Raw genomic sequence first — 19,279 nt, 5'->3', positions numbered from 1 at the left:
CTGTTCTCTGCTCCAACATGTCCTGGGAAGTTTCAGCTGAGGGCAGAGGTGCAGCCATGGGCAGCAGTGAGGCAGGATGCAGTGCTCCATGGAGGGAGGGGCACCAATGCATGGGGCTGAGCGTGCTGGGAGCACAGCAAAAGCCTGCAGGCAGCTGCAGCAAAGGGCTGCTTAGGACCCTGGGGATGCAGAAAGTACTGGTACAGACACAATTTCAACATAAAAGTGGGTTTCAGCACTCTGCTGCTCCTGGAGGAGGTACCTGTCTTCTTAATGAGCCTGTTCCCATATCAGAAATTTGTTTCTTTTAAAACTCACATTTAGTGCAAGGAGAGTATTTCTGTCAGAGGTTCGGTTGTACTTGGTTGAAGATGCTGCTACAACACTTGGCCAGCTTGGCATTTAAAATGTCTTTTAGACCAGAAAGCAAATGAACCTGAATACTGAGGCAGATGTAATGAGAAAAGGTGAACTCCTGTAACCAAATGAGGTTGCTGATAAAAAGACTGAATTGCAGAAGTGTTTGCAGAAATCCCAGTGGAAGACCACTGATTCTTCTGCGTATGCTTTATATCCTGTATGAGCCTTGTGCAACCTACCCTGGAGGAGCAATGCTACAAGAGATGTCACTGAAATTTTACATTTAAAATCCAGCATTTCTGGTCCCTGCTGGTTAAATTAGGATGAGCAGGTTTCTGTCCTCTTCAGAAATGTGACTGATGATATTTTCTAAACCAAGCTACTGAGTCCTAGACTTTCTTCAGCTCAGCAGACCAGGAGGACATGCTCATTTTTCTCTCTGTGTAGCATTGCTGCACACAAAGTTGCTCAAAACCATTTGCTACCTCAATGCTTCTGTGCCAGAAAGCAAAAGAACAAACAAGCTGAGATCTCTTCTTTAGGCATGGAATGTGTAGGAAGAGTTACTGCCTATCCCTAAGTACAGAATCTCATTCCCAAATGTACCTCCTGATGTATGTTTAGGATGCAATCCAAATATCCACAGAACAAAGAAGGAAGAAGAATGAAATTGGTAGAAAACGCATTAAAGTGAAATAGAGGCAAAAAAAAATTAGAGTTAACTGCTCTACCTTTGTTTGAGCCCATAGGACTTGTATAGATGAGTGTTAGTGATAGAGCTCTCCATTGGCACTGGGGCAAACTTTGTTCTTAAGGTGAAATAATCTATCAAGATAAAAATGTTAAACAAGTCTTTTTCATTTACTCTGCTCAGTACGTCTCAAATTGCTTTTCAGCTGTGCCCAGTGCTTTTTCTGACTTAAATTAAACATTATCCTTTTCTAATTAGATAGGTTAGGAGATGTTGGTGCTACTTCCTACTAATTTAAGGACTACAACTAATTTAAAGAAATTAAAACTAAAACCCCCACCTTTAAAGAATTAATTAATCCAGAATTTTATTTAATAAGGAAGGAAGCAACTGAGGGTTAACTAACCCAGTCAGGTGGGGATTGCAAAGGAAGATCAGCCAGTGTAGAATCAGTGGTACAGCCACTCTGGGGGTTATTGGGGAATAAAGGTTTTTTCTTCTTGATAGGCAATTGCAAGTATGTGATACATCCAACCCCCTTTTCAGTCATCTTTAACAACCATTTCTGTAAGTCATTATACTGAGTGTAATTGTCAAAGTGCTGGCAGCGGGGTCTGCAGGAGCCTCTGTGGGGAGAGGCCAGGGCTGCCCTGTGCTGGAATAGCCAACACATCACAGGGCACAGCTCAGTCGGCTGCCAAACAGGGGCACTTCTGGGGAAGAGGATTTGAGGTGGGGAAAAAAATATTGCACAGGCAGAAGATGAGGGGGAAAGAAGTGGGCAGCAGTCACCTGAACACCAAGTTGAAAGCAGGAGGAGGGTGAGGAGGTGCTGCGGCTGCCAGAGCTGAGATTCCTGGCAGCCCCAGGAGGAATCCACACCAGCAAGCAGGCAATTCCCAACAGGAACCTCTGCCTGTGGAAAACCCATACCGGGTTTATCTGAAAGGACTGAAGCTCATGAAGAGGACCCAGGCCAAAGCAGGGGGCAGGAACAGCAGAGCCCACAACAGCTATTATGGACTGACCACCATCCCCTGAGGAGGAGGCAGAGCAGTCAGGAGAAAAGGCATGAAGTAGTGGGAAGGGAGGGTGGCGTTTTACAGTTTTTGACTTTGTTTCTCATTATGCAATTTTAATTAAGGCAATAAATTAATCTGTTTTGCTCTTCATGGTAGTTGGCATGCACTCTCCCCATCTTTCTCAATCCATGAAGTTTCTCTTTTCTTCCACAACCAGCTGAGATGCTGGAATGAATGAAAGGCTAGGTGGGCACACCCCCCTATCAGCTGTCCACAGAGTAAGGCATCAGGTACAGGAAGCCTTGTGGAGAGGGCAAGCTTTGCTAAAATACATAAGCAGACTGGAATAAAAGTCAACCATTAGCAAGATACAGAAAAAAAACACAGCCCCAGCCAACTCTCTTTCAAACATGAACTTGCCAGCTTCACATTTTTAAACTGGGTTGTGGCAGATTTTACTTCTCTACCTCCTAAAAACGTGTGCAATACTGAACTTCCAAAGACCTTTAAAAATCCTGCCACAAGAGAGCAAACAGTCCATCTTAAACCCTTATGAGAACATCTTGTAATGAACCTGCACAGCAAAAGAGATTTTGGTGACAGAGGGCCCTCTTCTTATGGCTGAATTCCTTTATGGGTGAGATGTCATTTGATTAATGTAGCCTTACAAGTTTTATATTATGTTTCATCCCATACTGGAATACAGCAATGCTTTTTGCATACTCATGCATATACTTATGAACACCTTATGAATGAAAACTATAATCCTGACTGGTTGAACTATTCTAACTTGTCTTATAAAAATTTAAAGAGATGGCTTCCCAAAATAGTATGTGAAGAGTGCATTATTTCCCATGCAGAGAGAGTAAAAGGATAATGTTACGATGAGAAATCTGTATTTCAAATGTATATTTGTATTCTGCTGGATAACACAAATATGAAGAGTAACTATCACAGGAATGGTTATCATGCTAAAATGTTGGAGAGCTGCTTATGTAAAGACAGGACACTGACAATATGAGAAAAAGCACAATATCTTGATGAGATTAAGATTTCTCATGTATTCTGTCCTATTCCCAAAATCTTCTCACTTGTTTCCCTGCCCCCAATTCAATAAACTAAACTACAAATGCTATAGGAGGCTTTTATTCTGAACAAAAACAGTGAAAATACAATTTACACTGAAAGCCCAAGCTGAGACAAGTCATGTCGCTGTTATTAGTCGCAGGTTGTTTTAGGTGGGATCCACTCGTGTATCTTCTTGCGAGTAGTAGAGTAAGGCACATACTGCTCAGGAGTGCCACTGACATTGAATTTATGGTTCTCCCAGATAAATTTACGAGCAACTGGTGGATGAGTAGTTGGAGGGTCATCCGTCATTGCGTGCAGCCAGCGATGCCTTAAGAGGAAAAAGACATATGGTTATTAAGGAACATCACAGGATGTCTATCAAACCTAACTCCTGACTCCCAAGGGTTCTCCTCTGAAGAGACACAAAGTATTTATTCTGAAAAGGGAAAAAAGTAATTTTAATCCAGTGTGACTCTGAATGAGACTACAGGATATTGATTTTAATTAGTTTCACAAGCATAACTGATAAGTAACAGTTCTGCCTCCAAGCAATTGGAAGCAGACCTTAAGTTCAACTTTCCTGTTCCTTTGTATGCTCAGTATTTTGGATAGAGCATGCTGTCACTTGTTTGTACAGCCTTCACCAGGCAGCCAGGTTAAGGCAGGCAATACAAATGACAAAACCATGAGGTTTGGTTTTGTTGCCTGGGCTTTTTCTTTGTTAGGTTATGGAGATTTATTTTGTTTTTAATTACCAGAAGACTACACTTCACAACAATTTCAATGCCATTTTCAAGGCATACATGAAGCTGCCACTTGGGATACAGATTAAGGACGTAAGTAAACCAAAAACAAGCACATAAATATTTACTGACTGCACAACACAATGATTAATACCAATCAGTAATAAGGTAATTACCAAGTGATTCCAGTGATTAGCCTTTACCTATGAACTAAATGTCAATCTTTCTCTGTGCAAGCAACATTAATGATCAAGCAAAGCATTTTCCCTAACAATTTACTGAAACACGGCAGCAGGGACCAACTGAATTGATTTCATCCCTTGCCTACTTCAGTGCCTGAAGCAACTTTCAAATATGAATTACATTTTAATTATCTGTCAGTTTACGTGTACTTCATACTGTGGGTAGTTATAACAAAAGAGAGGTTATGACATTTTTTGCAAGTTTATGCATTTTTTACTGAGGCAGAGTTAGGGAGACTTCTGCTAATCAGCTTTTGCAAAGACTTAACCTAAAAATATGAAGTCATCTTTTCTAGTTCTGTTGGAAAACCTAAAAATTGCATTTTCAGCCCTTAGCAACAAATCCAGCACACTTCATTTATACAGCAAAACAAAACTATGATAAAAGTGGTGAGAAATAGACTGACAGGTACATTCTAGATCCAAAGAGCTCTACAGAAGGTCGGTAATTTTTTCAAATTGCTTCTTGACACGTATTTAAAAAAAAAAATCACAACTTGGACTATAACTTTAGTACAAAAATGTCACTTTAAAAAAAGTGTGAGCCTAAAGTTCTTTTTCTAGAAGTAAAAAACACACAAAACCCCCAAACTAAAGCCACACGTTGTAGGACTAAGGTCCACCAGGAAACTGGCTTGAATATAAAATCAGATGGAACCATAAGATTATTTGAAAGCAGGAAGGAAAAAAAATCTGTGTTTAGTGGCAAAGAGCAGCTTCCTGAGGGAAAAATTATTCACTTTGAAGTTTGGAAGTTATACACATGTATAATGCTCTTCCTCTCTCTGCCTTCCTTCGTAAATCTTGTCTCATTCAGTGTACATTTGGCACTGCTTTTATGAAAAAAAAAAAGATAAATGACTAACGATTTCTGTCTGGAAAAAGGTGGCCCTATAGCACTACTAATCACAATGTGGTCTGATGATAGAGGATCAGTTCTTGCTCAGTTTTAACCCTGGTGTTTTAAACCAGTCTCTGAAATGCCCTGGCCACACCACACAAAGCTCTCACCTTAGGCGAACTCTCTTGCCCGATTCTCACCTGTCAGAAGAATTTTGTGTACTACTGTTCTTCACATCCCCTCAGGTATCACGTGTCCTATGACAGCCTGCATCAAGGTTGGCAGAAATACTGCAAAAAAGCTTACTTGACAGAGAATGGATCCTGTGCTCACACCCAGAAAGCTCTCCATTGCTAAGACAGAAACACTGAGTTTGTGGCATTGGAGAAAGGGCAAAAGAACAATCTATTCTGCCAATACTGACACGTGGACTGCATTTCAAAATGCTTTGCAGTATCACTCCAGAGGAGCCCCATATTTTCAAAACTGCTCACTGTAACATATTATGCTGGCTTTAGCCAGAGTAGAGTTAATTTTCTTTTTGGAAGTAAAAATTAAGGCTCTTATTGCAACATGCAAGGGATAGTAATAATGTGAATTTAACTCTTATGTGACTGTGCTGCTTTGGGCTGGGGTAATTTTCCTCACAGTGGCTTGTATGAGGCTGTGTTTTTGATTTGTGCTGAACACAGGGTGGATAATACAGAGATATTTCTGTTACTGCCGAGCAGAGCTTACACAGAGCCAAGGCCTTCTCTGCTTTTTGTACTACCATGCTGTCAGGGAAACTAGGGGTGTATGGGACATTGGGAGGAGACAGCCAAGACAGGTGACCCCAACTGACCAAAGGAATATTCTGTACATGGCATCATGCTCAGTATATAAAGTATATAAAGTAGTGGAAAGAAGGAGGTAGAAGGGGATGTTTGGGCTGGTGATATTTTATTTATCTTCCCAAGTCATCATTATGTGTGATGGAGCTCTGCTCTCCTGGAGATGACTGAACACCTGCCTGTCCATGGGAAGCAGTGAATGAATTCTTGTTTTGCTTTGCCTGTGTGCAGCTTCTGCTTTCCCTGTTGAACTGTGCTTATCTCAACCTGTAAGTTTTCCAGCCTTTTCCCTTCTGATTCTCTCCCCACTCCCACTGGAGAGGGAGAGAACAAGTGGCTGCCTGGGGCTCGGTGCTTGGCTGGGGTTAAAGCATGACACAGGCAACTTACAACACACACACGTTCACCTAGTGATGCTTCTGCTAACAGTGGATAAGGATCCTCCACACAAATCCCTATTTAGGCACCTGTCATCACACCTCACCATCCTCATGCTCCCCAAGAGTCACACATACCAGTTACAAAGGGCCTGAAAGACAGACTGGAGCAAGCACAGCACTAGAACTATAATAATGCTCAGCTAAAATCAACTATATTCCAAGTTTGTGTGATGTCTGGCACTTCTGTCATTACAAGTGTACTTGTCACACATTCATTCCTTGAAACATCACAAAAGTTTCATGATCGCATTTAACAGAGTGGCTTTACCTGTCATTTAAACTATTGCTTTGCAGATTTTTAAGACTAAATCCATAAAATCTTTTAAAATAGAGCATTTTTGAGTAATTAATATCTTTGTGTTTAAGATTTTCTGGATTTCTAGAACATCAACATGAAACCAGGCTCAAATTTAAATAATCAGCAAAACCAATCCTTGAATCACATTTTCTCACTGGAAAGTAAAAATAAAATTCCTCACTGACAGACATGCCAGTACAGTCACAAGTATTGAAAAACATGAAGAGACTTCAAAATCAATCCACTATGAATTATGCTTATATTTAAGAGTTTCAGGGCTTAACCTGGTCACAAAGGATTCCCCTCAGAAGCACATGTGACTTACAAATGCATTTTGGTTTGCAGAGTCAGTTCTCTAAAACAAAAGCTCCCACTTTCCTCTAAAAATCTTGAAAACTTTGTTTTGGGAAGACTTTCCCCTTGACACCTGCCTCAAAGCATTGTTTGAAGTTCTGATATCTCAGACTCTACCCCCAGATGCTCAAGGAAAGCTATTCATGCACTAGATTGAACAGCATGAATAAAGAGATATGACATCCTGCAGATGGCTAGATTTCTATACAAACTCTGACTATAAATCCATTGTGGGGAAAAAAAAATATTCTAAAGCAATTAATGACTGAAAACCTACAAAGAAGCAGACAACTTGCACAGAACACAGAAAAATCAGGAGGATGCAAGCAGCTCTGAAGAAGCTGAAGCAGCTTCCTGAATCAGTGAGCAGTCACTAGGAAGCAGACTGAGGCCAGCAAAGCCTCTGCACTTTTTCTTGCATAAATGGATAAAAGACACCTCAAAGTATCTTCTAAAGCTCTCAAGACTATGTAGAATTTTTCCGAAGTTCTAACAAATATTTAAAAGCAAGTAGATTTTAAACTGAAGCTACAAGGGACTGGAGCCAATTATATGATGTACAAGCTGTCAAACAAGAACTGATGCTACACAAACTCAGCAGCCACTACCATATGTGCATCTGCAAGGTTCAGGCACAGCCTGCGTCAGCTCACGATGTTTGCCAACTTGCTAACATCCACTTTTTGCCACAAGTTAACCATGCTGCAATGAGACAAGAGAAATGAATATGTGGGTTCAGGTCATAGGGCAGAGAACAAAAAAGGGACAACAAATGTGTTCGTTACACATGGGAGATAACTTTAATTTATCATGCAAACTACTACACCATAGCAATGAGATGGAAAACATCAAATTAGCATTTAATCGAAATTTCCTGTGAAGCTACTAGAAGGATGGAAATTTTCCCAATCCCCTTCCTTTTCTGTTCAATCTTTCTGTTTTGTTTTCCTTGAAGGCAAACTTGAAAAGCAGCATTTTTTACAAGAGAACTGCACATTTCCTTACATTTTCTAGTGTGTTGGCAAGTGTGAGGTGCTACATTCCTCCCTGTCAGACCAACTAAAGAGGATGCAGACTATTAAACTGAAGGTAAATTTGCAATACTTCACTATATGAAGTAAACACTCCTGGAGCTCCTTCCAAAGATGTCAGATTTGCACCATAAGGAAATAAACCTCAAAGTACAGGACAGACACCACAAATACACAGGACAGTGCTGGCAAAATGAAGTGTCCCTACAAAAGGAAAAACTATTCTCAAATTACAGCTCTTCTTTCCCCACAGGATCATACTAAAAGAGCAGTTTATTTTTAACTAGTGTGTACATTTACACCAGTTGTCAATTTGTTTGTTCAAAGCATTTGGCCAAAATGCAAACTGAAGTACATGACACCAGAAATACACTAAACAAATAGCTTAAACACAAAGGCCAAGGATTAGTGATGCTGCAATGGAGACATCCATGAAAGCACTAAACAGAGTCCCCACAGGCACGGCTATAAACGGATTTAACTTCTACTGTTTATATGTTCACAGAGCACACAGATCACTGTGCTCAAAAATGGAAGCAGCACTGAGTTCCTGCAAACAACACTGACTAGTAAGAAACAAAACAAGTATTTGGTTTCTCTCACTGCCTAAAAGTGAAAAAGATGAATTTGTGTAAGGAAAAAAGTTGTGCCAAATATCTTGTAAAGCATTACAAGAATATTAATATTCATCATTCCCAAGGCAAGTATTAAAGAATTTTTTTTTAAATCTAATTACATTGTTGCCAACAAAGTAGATACCAACATCTGGATTTTGGATACCAAAAGAAAGAAAACCCAGAGTGAAAATGAAGTTAAATAACAACTAAATCAGAATAAACCACAAGCCTACATATTCTAGTCTGGAAACACTTTTAAAAAGCAACAGTCTCGATTCCCTGGAGAGTAGACATATGTCAAAACAACACTCTGATTTCCTTTAGACTGTACAATTTCAGTACATCCGTTGTCAAAAGACATTACATCAATTATTTCAGAATACTGAAAATACTCAGTAGCTCCTAAAATGGTATTACAATATGTTATTACATATGAGGTGTTTTTTCTTGCTGCTTTTTCTTTTTCTCTAGTATCTAAGAGAAGGTAAAGGGTAGCAATTTTTTTCCAGTTGTTTCCAGAACTCTTCAACGTACCAAAATGCTTTTTTCTGGTTCATCATACATGAACTTCACTTGATTGTACTTGAACAATCATTCATATTCTACAATCCTGAAGGCACACAACTTACTGCAAGAAGAGGATACAACAACATACTCACAAAACTGGGCTGGACTGAGCAAAATTAACTGAATTCCAGAGTAAAATCAGTGTTGAGAAGAAGCATTCAGACCACACCCACCTCTAACAGCAGTACTCTAAATACTTCTTTGGTACTTAGTTGATGACCCAAGGATGACAAACATGTATCATTATCATATGGATTAATTACTCTTTTTGTTAATATAAGTAATTTCACACAGTTTAATTTATTTCCAACAAATTTCTGGGTCCAAAATAACCACCTGTTGCACAACTCTAGTGTTACACTGACAGCAGCTTGTACAAAATATTGTCAGTCTCAATTCAGAAGTTTATGCCATGTTAAAAATTTAAGGCAGAATAGCACCAAATTAAAATTTTTAAAAAGTCTTAAAAGGCAGCATTTATTCCCATTCAAAATATTTATATTTTTTAAGATGTCTCTAAGCTGTATGGAAATACACATCAGTGATTTAGATGTGTCACAAAGCTAGGATTCCCGTGTAAGAATAAACATTATCACGGGACATACAAATTTATCAGCAAGAAACACCACCCTCCACCTTATCCCCCCCTTCCCAAAAAAAGCCCCAAATCCACAAACCTGACTGGTACTGCACAACTAAGTTTCCTGGCAAAAATACCTTAAACACAAGACTGTTTACTCTTTTTTGCCTCATTACACTCACCAGTCTTGAAAATAACGAAATCTTTACTGCTTCTTTTAAAGGAATTTTTTCCACATTGATAGGAAAACAAGTTTTTCTACCTCATTAACTCCTGTGAAGTAAACAAGCTACTTAACCCTTGAAACATCACTTTGATTCTCAAAAAGAAACCCTTTATTGAGGTTTGTAAAGAGGCAACAAATAGTCCATAAACACAGGCAAAAGAAAAAACAAAATAAAAACCAAAACCTTTGTGAAACAAAACCTGTGTCTCAAAATAAAGAAAATCTTAAAACCTAGCACAGTCTAATAGTGGATAACAACCAGAACCAAACAACAGTTATGCAGAGAGCAAGGCATGAATATCCTGGTGTTGGAGATTCTAATGTCACTTCAAAAAACAATGCCATTCAGTTCTTACCAAATAAGACAGAAAAAAGCATTAACCACATTAAACATAATGTAAGGCTGGGAGAGCTTGAAACAAAATTGACCACCTAGAGAGTCTACCCACACATTCCTCAAATGTTCCAGTGAGAGCCACAATTTAGAAGATTTTATAATCAGTCCCAGCCTTGGCATAGAATATCTGTCACAGGAGTAATAAAACACAGTGTTTTCTCAGTCTACCCAAACACTTCTCTCTTGATGTCACCTTTTGTTGCTTTGTGGCTGAAGTGCTATTCCTGTTCCTTAAGAATTGCATAGAGATTGTTTTTACAAGTATACACTTAGTTTATGTGGTGTGAGTTTTCTAGGAAAACAAAAAAAGGGTCAACAGCTGTGGCCAGAGACCTTCTGGAATATAAGGCTGTACAGAATTATTACTGAAATGCATGAACAGAAAATAAAACCTCAATAAAAATTATAGTCAAGTAGCAGTCAACATATGGAGCATTCTGGTACTTCAATGTTTACTACCACATCAATGTATATAAATTGAAACAATTATGCTGTTAGTGGCTGTGGGTTAAGAAATGTTGTTCTACCACTGCCATATGTTCCTTAGGTTCTTGCTTACGATGGCAGTAACAAATATTTTACTTCTGGTGGCCCAAGGCTTTGCCAAACCATTAACAGAGTAATAAAGAAAATTAGAAGACTGTCTTGACCTGCTCAGTCTGGCTGGCAAAATGCTCTTCTCAATCCAAAAAGCAGTGAGTGCCTCAGCCAGGACAGCGAGCAATAGACATGAATGCAGTTCAACATTAGAAGTGACAAGTCTGAAACCTTCTGGTCACAGACCAGACAGCTACCACCATGAAAACTTTTTTTTTAAATCTTCTGATTTGTAATATGAGAAAATATAAAGCAATTACACAATTGCTATCTGTCCACATTATTAAGCTAAACAATTTACCATTCAGGGGGCACCATGCTTCCATCAACTTCCCAAAAAGTATTTTTGCCATTCATTTCTTCGGTATATACAACCCATCTGTGCCGACCTTAAGTAAAGAAAGAGAAATATCATATTAGCTTTAAAAATTAAATTATTTTCTTATAAAGGAGAGAATTCAGGAAAACCAAGGAAAAACATTTTTAGTGATAGTATCTACCATAATGGGTACCTATTTTTAAGCCAGCAGAGTTTTATTTTTTCAAGTCTTCTGTGTTTCCACTATTACTTTAGTTTTAGATGACTGAATCTAATGCTCTCACAAGGTAGCAAATATTGGCTATTGTATAAATAATGGGAAAGAGGAACTTATAAAATTTTCAGGCAGAGAAAGAGGTTTGGGGTTTTTTCCTCCAGTATGAGGAGTCTTTTCCAAAGGGACATTGCCACTGATAACATAAGACTAAACTAAATTTCAGCTAAACAAAACTACCAAGCAATGTTAATCAGCAGGTGCTTTCCCTGCTTACACTCCAAGTTAACCTGCAGTTAGCTTGGCCTGACCAGTGTGTCAATTGCTTATGCATCACCTGTGCTGCTTTAGGTTTAGGTGCTGCCTTTTTAAGTACTTGAGAAGCTTGATTTAAAATCTATTACTTAAGATAAGTAATAGTAATAGTAAGTTTTAAGCCAACCTGTGCTCTTTGCCCTGAAGTGATCATGTAAGTGAGTAAAGCTGTGAGGCAGTTTTAAACGTAGTTCTTCTTTCCCCACCTGTTAAACTACCAGCCTTTAGGTCAAGGACTAAAATCAACTCTCAATCACATTATCATACAGCTTTACCTACACAGAGACCATATGACTGCCTTATATTTATTCCGTATTCACTGTTTCAGATTGACTGTGTTTGCAAAGGAATTGAGGGATAAAACAGAGAAAAAGAAGCTGTCAAAGTATTTCTATAAGTCTAAGACTCACACAAGACAAGTGCAGGGAAGTCAGGCAGGCAACAAGTTGTATTTCACTAGCAGAAAGCACATAAGCTATGTGGGAGTGACACAGTTGGTTGGGAGGTGTTCACATTAGCACACATACCAAAGAAGTTTCTTTTGTCTTCGTAGTATTTGTTTCCATATTTGTCAGTTCCTATCAGATTACCAGTCTTCAAATCATTGACCCTGTGAATTATCAAAACAACAGTTTCAGTTGGTGTTCTCTCAGAACGAAATTGTGACAGAGGTTCCTTAAGGGTTAGTAAAAATCTGTGTAAATGTATGCAAAGGTAGTTTTAAAAAAAACTATTCAAGCTTATGGATTGCAAAACAATCTCCAATTCCTGCAACTAATGTGCATCTCACTGACAGGACGATAAAATCCACACAAAAAAGCTTTCAGGGACTTACTTATTTAAAAGCTCATTATAGTAGAAGATAAAGCAACTCTACAATGTAACAATTTAACACCCACAAAACCTTAACTATTGTGCTGTTGTTGCAGAGACAGAGAGTGCTTTGGACCTGATTAGCGTAAGAGATTTGATAATCAGGATGCCTCGGCAAGAACAAATGGAACTTTGAAGATTGCAAGAGGATTGGTAACAGGGAAGAAGACTGAATCAATTTCTGCAAGTAGAAGAGATGTTGCAAAAATGTACAAGCTTGTTTGTATGATGATTAACCCAATCACTGTAGTAAAAAATTACTAGCCTTCCAAGAATGGTATAAAAAATATGCAGCCCACAGTAAATTCGGATTCTGATCAGCAATCAGTTGTCCCCATCTCCCTCTCAATCGCCGATACTGTGGGAGTCCCAGAGGCACATGTTAATCCACTCAGTAGGAAATGTTACCATCCTTCTCAACTATTAGTAGTTACTATCTCAGCCTGAATTGCCGTTTGAAGTGGTCAGCACTGAAGCAGCACAAGAGACCTCATCTGTCTGTGTGGGCAGTAACTTCCAAGAGAGGAATAGTAATACTTTAGGCCACTGCAGCTGCTTGCCAAGGAAAACTGTAATTGTTACTTCCTTGCTTTTGTATAATTGTGAAAGATCCATGCATTTACCCTGCAACTCTGTGAGACTTACTCTGTCCCAGATAAAGTATATACGAGTTTCAACTCCTTATAGAGAACATATTTTAACGTTATGGTAGAAATCAATAATTAAATTGAACCTATGATTTACAGTCTAGTGATAATAAAATTAACCAAAGTGCTCTTCTCCCTCCATATCTGCAATTTTGCTTTTTTTTTTTTACTGATATTTATCCCAGGCAGAATTACACAGGCATAAGTTTCCTCTCAAAGGTTTTAGTTGTTAGTAGTATTATGCACATTCTCAACTCAGTCTCAAGTGAGAGGAGGAATATGCTCAGATGAAGTTTTTTTGTTGTCTTTTCCCTCAGGGTGTGTGAAAGTGACAATCATTCCAGCAGGTACTCATTTTAAACCTCTGTGGTGGCAGGCAGAGAGATTCTCTGACACATCTCTCCTCTGCCAAAGAAACATTCAAAGATCTCTGGCTCAACTATACAAGCCTGAGTTCCCAGCTTCAGAAAAAGAAGAGCCATTCCACTGCTCTCTCCCTTCCTTTTTCCCCTCCCTTTCTTGCAAGTGTTCTTATGCCCTTGTCCTGACTTCATGCCCTGAATACCAATATCAGGCACTGGAGTTATTTATGGATTCCTGAGAATATTTTCCAGCCAATTTCACTGAATTTTAAGTAAGGAGAATGTTTTCAGCCACAAAGGCTCTTAATAATTTGACTTGATAACATATAAATCTTCTGCAGCTGCCTCGGTGGAAAACATACGGAGAAAAGCAGGGAAATTCAGAGAAAGAGTCTCCTGACTTGGGTAAGTAATTTTTTTCCAGTTACTTTTAAGATTACTTCTTAAAATCAACTGTTGCAAGAAAGAACACCTTGATAACTCTTTAGACACCAAACTTATTCCTTGAGCTGGGATGGATGATTTAATGGCTTGAAAGGTGAGCAGGAGGCAGCAGCTGTTTGTGGTTGGTGAGGATTGGGTGTACTAGGTACCCACCTAGTACACCTAACTTCTGTCTTCTGAAGGAAAGAAAGAACAGCACTGCCTCCAGTCTTCCCTACTCTCTTTTTCCGTGTGGCAGAAAGGTGTCAACCCAGCCTGCAGTCTTAGACTCACAAAATATCTCTGAGGAGACATTCACAGAGCTGTGCTTAGGAAGAGCCACTCTGATGACACCTAATACTGACTCTTCCACACTTCCATTTCCCCAGCTCTATTTCTTCTTAGGAACTGTCAGAGTAATACCTACAGTCTGAGAAGGAAAACAAAGTGGAGGAAACAACCGAGGGAGGGGGTAGGTGTGTGACAGAAAATAGTAATTATAATAGCAGTAAAGCTCTAGCCAGGGAAATCATGTATTGTCTTACTGCTAAACAGGACTAAATCCACTATATGAAAATACTGAAGAGGCCTGATCAGCAACTGTGTAAAACGCTATGTTTAACTCTTCAAAACAGATCAATTTAAGCCACAAGAAATAACAGAAAAAGGGCCATTATGATGTATATATGTGGGGGAATACCTTCAAAAAGACTCAGAAAGCTTGGCTTGTTTGTTCTAAGAAAAGAAAGCCCTTAATATATAACAGGGAATTTCATATTTGCAAATCACTGCTATCCTATATTCCTGACTTCCCAACACTGATTATAAAAAGGCTTTTTAGCATGTGGTCAGGCCTAAAACATTTACTGGATATGTCTTAATACTCTTCCAGGACCAACTGTAAATATAGCACAGGTTTCTGACACTGCTGAGTTTGGATCACATACTATTTAGACTTCCACCCTACATCTCATCAAGGATCTGAATGTCAAGAGTACCTTCGTAAACCTGCAGCTCCTATTTGGGGGCAGCCTCAAGCATGCTGTATCACAATTCAAAATACTTGTTACAAGAAAGAGATGAGATGCGGGTGAGGGAAAAAAGCCAGGAGAAAGTTTAATGTGGACGAGTGCAAGATTCTGTAGCTGGGGAAAAAAGTACTCAGACATGAATGGAAACAAAGGCTGCAACTTATTTTGCACTAAGTGCCACTGGGGCTGGAGGGCATCCAGAGCCGATCATAGGTCAGCGGTGACAATTCAGTGCCAGAGAGCAGATGTGATCTGCAGTCTGAAATGAGTTGGAAGAAATAGAGCCAGTAAGGCAGATGAAGTAATTAATTCTCTTGCTTTAAACCACGGTATTTCAGCAGATGCACTGCTTTCAGATATGTACAGTTCAAGAAAGGCACTGCCAGACTGAGGTGACCCCGAGCGAAGAGCACGACGGTGCGCACAGAAGCACGGAGGGCAGCTACAGCAGGGATACGGCTGTGGCAACAGCACTACGGACTCGGCTGGACACCAGGACAACCGGCCCGGGCAGCACCGACAGCTCAGCACCGAGGAACCCTCCAAGGTGCCTCAAGGAGAGAAAACAGCCACGGGCCCTGCCTGAGGACCGCTCTGAGCACAGCACCCACCGCCGACCGGGACCCGCCGCCCTCAGTGGAGCGGGCGGGGCGGGGCGGGCTCTTCCCGAGGCCTGAGGCAGCGCCCGCCCCCGCCCGGCCGCCCCCTCAAGGTGACCCCGCGGGGCGGCGGTGGCGCCGCGGGAAGGCCCCGCCGCCCTCGCCAGAGCCGCATTACCTGAGCAGCTGCAGGATGGCGCCGCGGGCGCCGCCGTGGCCGCCGATGTGCTTCAGCGCCCGCTTCAGCACCTGCACGTACTCCGCCATGGTGGGGCGGGCCGCGGGCCAGCACCGCCCCGCTCCCGCCCTCGGTGACAGCGAGCGCCCGGAAGCGGAACCGGCAGCGAGATCCGCCTGCGGGCCTTTCCTGAGGGAGCGACACCACACAGCCTGGACCCATAGAACAATTGCCTACTGCTTACACCCGAAGGTCAGCAAGATACAAAGAATTTCAGGATAGGGAGAAAAGCCTTTTTATAATAGAAAGTCTGCTGGCAATCCCTTATTTCACACGGGTCACAAGATCTGTGGTGAGAAAAGTTACCAATTCTTGGCAGCAAGGAGATCTTTTGGATCTGGAGACCGCCCGGATCAAGAATCAGGGGGCAGGGCAGGTGACATCTCACCCGGTGCAGGCTGCGGGTGATGGTCAGGGGAGAGCTTGACAGTCTTCTCTCTCCTGGCTTTTCCCAACCCTGGCAGGCCATCAAGGAATGTGTTATCTATTGTCTCACCCATGTGTCCACCTCTCCATCTTGTCCAATGCCTTCTCCTGATTCTGCACCAGCAGGAGGAAAGACCTTAGATTGCCCTGCTGTGGATGTTGGCAGGACTTCACCACTGTTGGTACAAGGCTGAGCAGGCAAGGTGCAGAAACCATTTCCCTGATCTTCACAAGGCTACTGCTACACAGGCCAGGCAAAAATAGATCTATTGTTCTTTGTCAGGGCAAGCAGGGCCTGGAAAGGCACCTGGTAAACACATCCAGCAACCAGTGCTGGCTGATGAGCAGAGACCAGCTGTCAAACGTGGAAAGGCCAAGCTGCTACTATTGGAACTGGGGTTTTGGGAAGAGACAAAGCAGGAGTTGGAGTGAAAAACTAAGTAGGTAGTGCTAAACTTGAAAGGAAAATGAGACTGGGAAACACCTGTGTCAGCCAACTTCACAGTGTGGAAATATATCCATTTCAATGTAGTCCAGTGGTCGAGTTTCCACTCAAAATTTTTTGGTTTTAACACAAGTAGTTTTGTTTTCAAACACAAAACATAGGCCCTGCTGGTTCTGTGCTATGTGCTCAAACGACAGTATCTCTTTTGCAACAACTCTTAGACTTCAGTATACTCGTGGCAGGTTATTTGCATTTGCACAGTCCACAGTCTTAGAAAATTTATTAAATATATTAAAATTTGGTCAGACAAGTGTGCATTAGCTGGCATAAAAACAAGAAGGAACATTTACAGTCAGAATTCACTCATTGTCTTTAACTTCATCCACAGAAACCATTATTTTGAGATGAACTACTGATGATGGAGTGTGAAATATGAAAGAAGTGTAGTTTAAATTAGGAAGCCAACTTTGGAAACATTCTGTAGGTTCAATGCTTATGCCAGTTTCTAAGCCTATTCCTGATTAATGTAACTGGGATAATTTTCACTGACTGCAAGCGTAATTCTATGAGCATTTTCTCTGCTGGCAGTGAAATAATATAGTTGTTCGTTGTGGGTTTTTCCCAAAAGTTAAAATTATCTGGATCACTTCACTGATCCATGTGACACCACAGTTCTTTGAGAGCACTATGGAGGACAAGGCATTGTCCCACAAAGCTGGAAGAATGGATCAACTTCTTGATGTGACACTGATGCTACAGATTTTGTGGGGAATACTTTCTTAGTAGCAGGAACATTTTAGAGAATCTTCTTCAAATTGCATTGTGAATTTTTTTTTGTACTATTTTCTCCATTACTTTAGTCAAGTGAGATCTACACTGAGAATTTCATCATCTCATAATGAAAATCATGCTGAAGTCCCATCACATCTTCTTAAATTGCTTCTGTTAATGTGTCACTGTGCATGAAAAAGAGAATCTGAATACTGTGTTCAAAAATACTCCCTGAACTCAGTGCAAATGTCACAGTTGAATACAGTGGAATGCAAATGCAAGTATGTCTTCCTGAGGATTTTCTTCCTGGAACATATCTAGGAGACAGCACTGAAATGCTGTCTTGTCACTCAAGGTGCTTGTCAAAGTCATGCACCCATACCGAATATTTAATTCCCAGGGTTTTTTAATTGAAGACTCTTGTTAGATGTTGCTTTTTTTACCCCAAAATTAGCACACTGAACCTCACTGCCTCAAAAACTCTTCCTAAATACATTTAATGATGCCTTGTTTTTCTCCTCTAGTTCAAGTACATGCCACAAAATTAGCGTCAGAACTCTTTTTCAAGCCTAGAAAACCCCCTCACAAGTCTGAACACAAGCTACTTGCTTCTTTCCTAACAGAGCATAACAAACAACATATTTTTTGAAAATAAACAAATCAATTTCCTGAATGACTCAAAGGATGACAAGTAACTTCCCTTCATTTTGTTAGCACACGACCATCTCACTGAATCCTACATAGTTTAGTTTTTCCTTTAAAGAGCTTTATTCGGTGGTACAATTGATCTTGAAAAACTTAAGTTCATATATTCTCAGAAAGTGCAAAAGTCAACTCATCTACAGAATAACTTAGTGTTTACATTTAATCTTAGAAGAACTCTTTTTATTACATTTGCCTATTTCACTGCCATTTCCTCTGTTCTTAATATAGAAAGTCATGTAAATTTACTCTGCAGTAGTTCACAACTGTGGAACGTACATTTGCAACAATAAATGGAAATACTTTTCTTATCCAACAGAAGAAAGACTAACAAATAAGATCATACTATGCTGTTATTCCTGCCCCATCCTTCTAAAACCGCAAAATTCCAGAAGCAAAATCCAGTCCACAACACAAATCTTCACAATTCAATGTCCAATAATAATCTAATCCAGTCTCTAACCATAGTGTCTCTCACTTTAGTCTAAACAGTGAAATCTCTAATGCTTTCACTAAAACACGTTTTTAGTCCTATCATCCATATGTATTTCCCAAAAACACAGTGGAAGAAGTTTTTGTCACTTGGGTTCTATTGATTGAAAAAGTTAGAAGATAACTTCATAGCCTGGAACTAAGTGAAATGTTACCACAAAAGTACCTACTTCATCATTTTCAAAAACATTTAAGTATGTAAATGGTAAGAACAGTTTAGCTTTCAAAACCCCTAGAAAAACAAATACTGGCACTTTTAGAAAACACCTACCACTTTGTGGGAAGTGTCTGGGTTATTTCTCTAGCAGTAGCTCCACCTTCATCTTTGATTTTCCAATGGCAAAATTCTGGTTACAGAGTGAAAGAAAAATTCCTTTTGGGGTTGTTCCTCAGGTAGCCTTCATTAGCCAAACTATGCGGCTGTTCAGTTTGCTCCCTGGCAAAACCCTAGGATGAAGGAGAACTGAAGTAATCAGAAATGAGCTCAGACACCTCATGAACAGCTTATTGGA

At 40.2% G+C, this 19,279-nt stretch overlaps 1 protein-coding gene across 1 annotated transcript; it reads right to left on the bottom strand.

The window, feature by feature from the left end:
- Positions 1-3,203: 3,203 nt before the first annotated feature.
- On the bottom strand, positions 3,204-16,016 carry NDUFA12 (NADH:ubiquinone oxidoreductase subunit A12). Its single transcript, XM_005519431.3, has 4 exons — positions 15,872-16,016; positions 12,286-12,368; positions 11,212-11,299; positions 3,204-3,472 (listed from the first exon to the last, which is right to left on the bottom strand). The coding sequence occupies exons 1-4, from the start codon at positions 15,958-15,960 to the stop codon at positions 3,292-3,294; spliced, it is 441 nt and encodes a 146-aa protein (XP_005519488.1). The 5' UTR covers positions 15,961-16,016; the 3' UTR covers positions 3,204-3,291.
- Between the last annotated feature and the right edge of the window lie 3,263 nt (positions 16,017-19,279).

The sequence above is a fragment of the Pseudopodoces humilis genome, chromosome 5, assembly GCF_049639895.1.
Source record: "Pseudopodoces humilis isolate 2021_Gansu_Grassland_sample_001 chromosome 5, ASM4963989v1, whole genome shotgun sequence".
Taxonomy (NCBI): domain Eukaryota; kingdom Metazoa; phylum Chordata; class Aves; order Passeriformes; family Paridae; genus Pseudopodoces; species Pseudopodoces humilis.
This window is presented reverse-complemented; position numbering and strand designations above follow the sequence as displayed.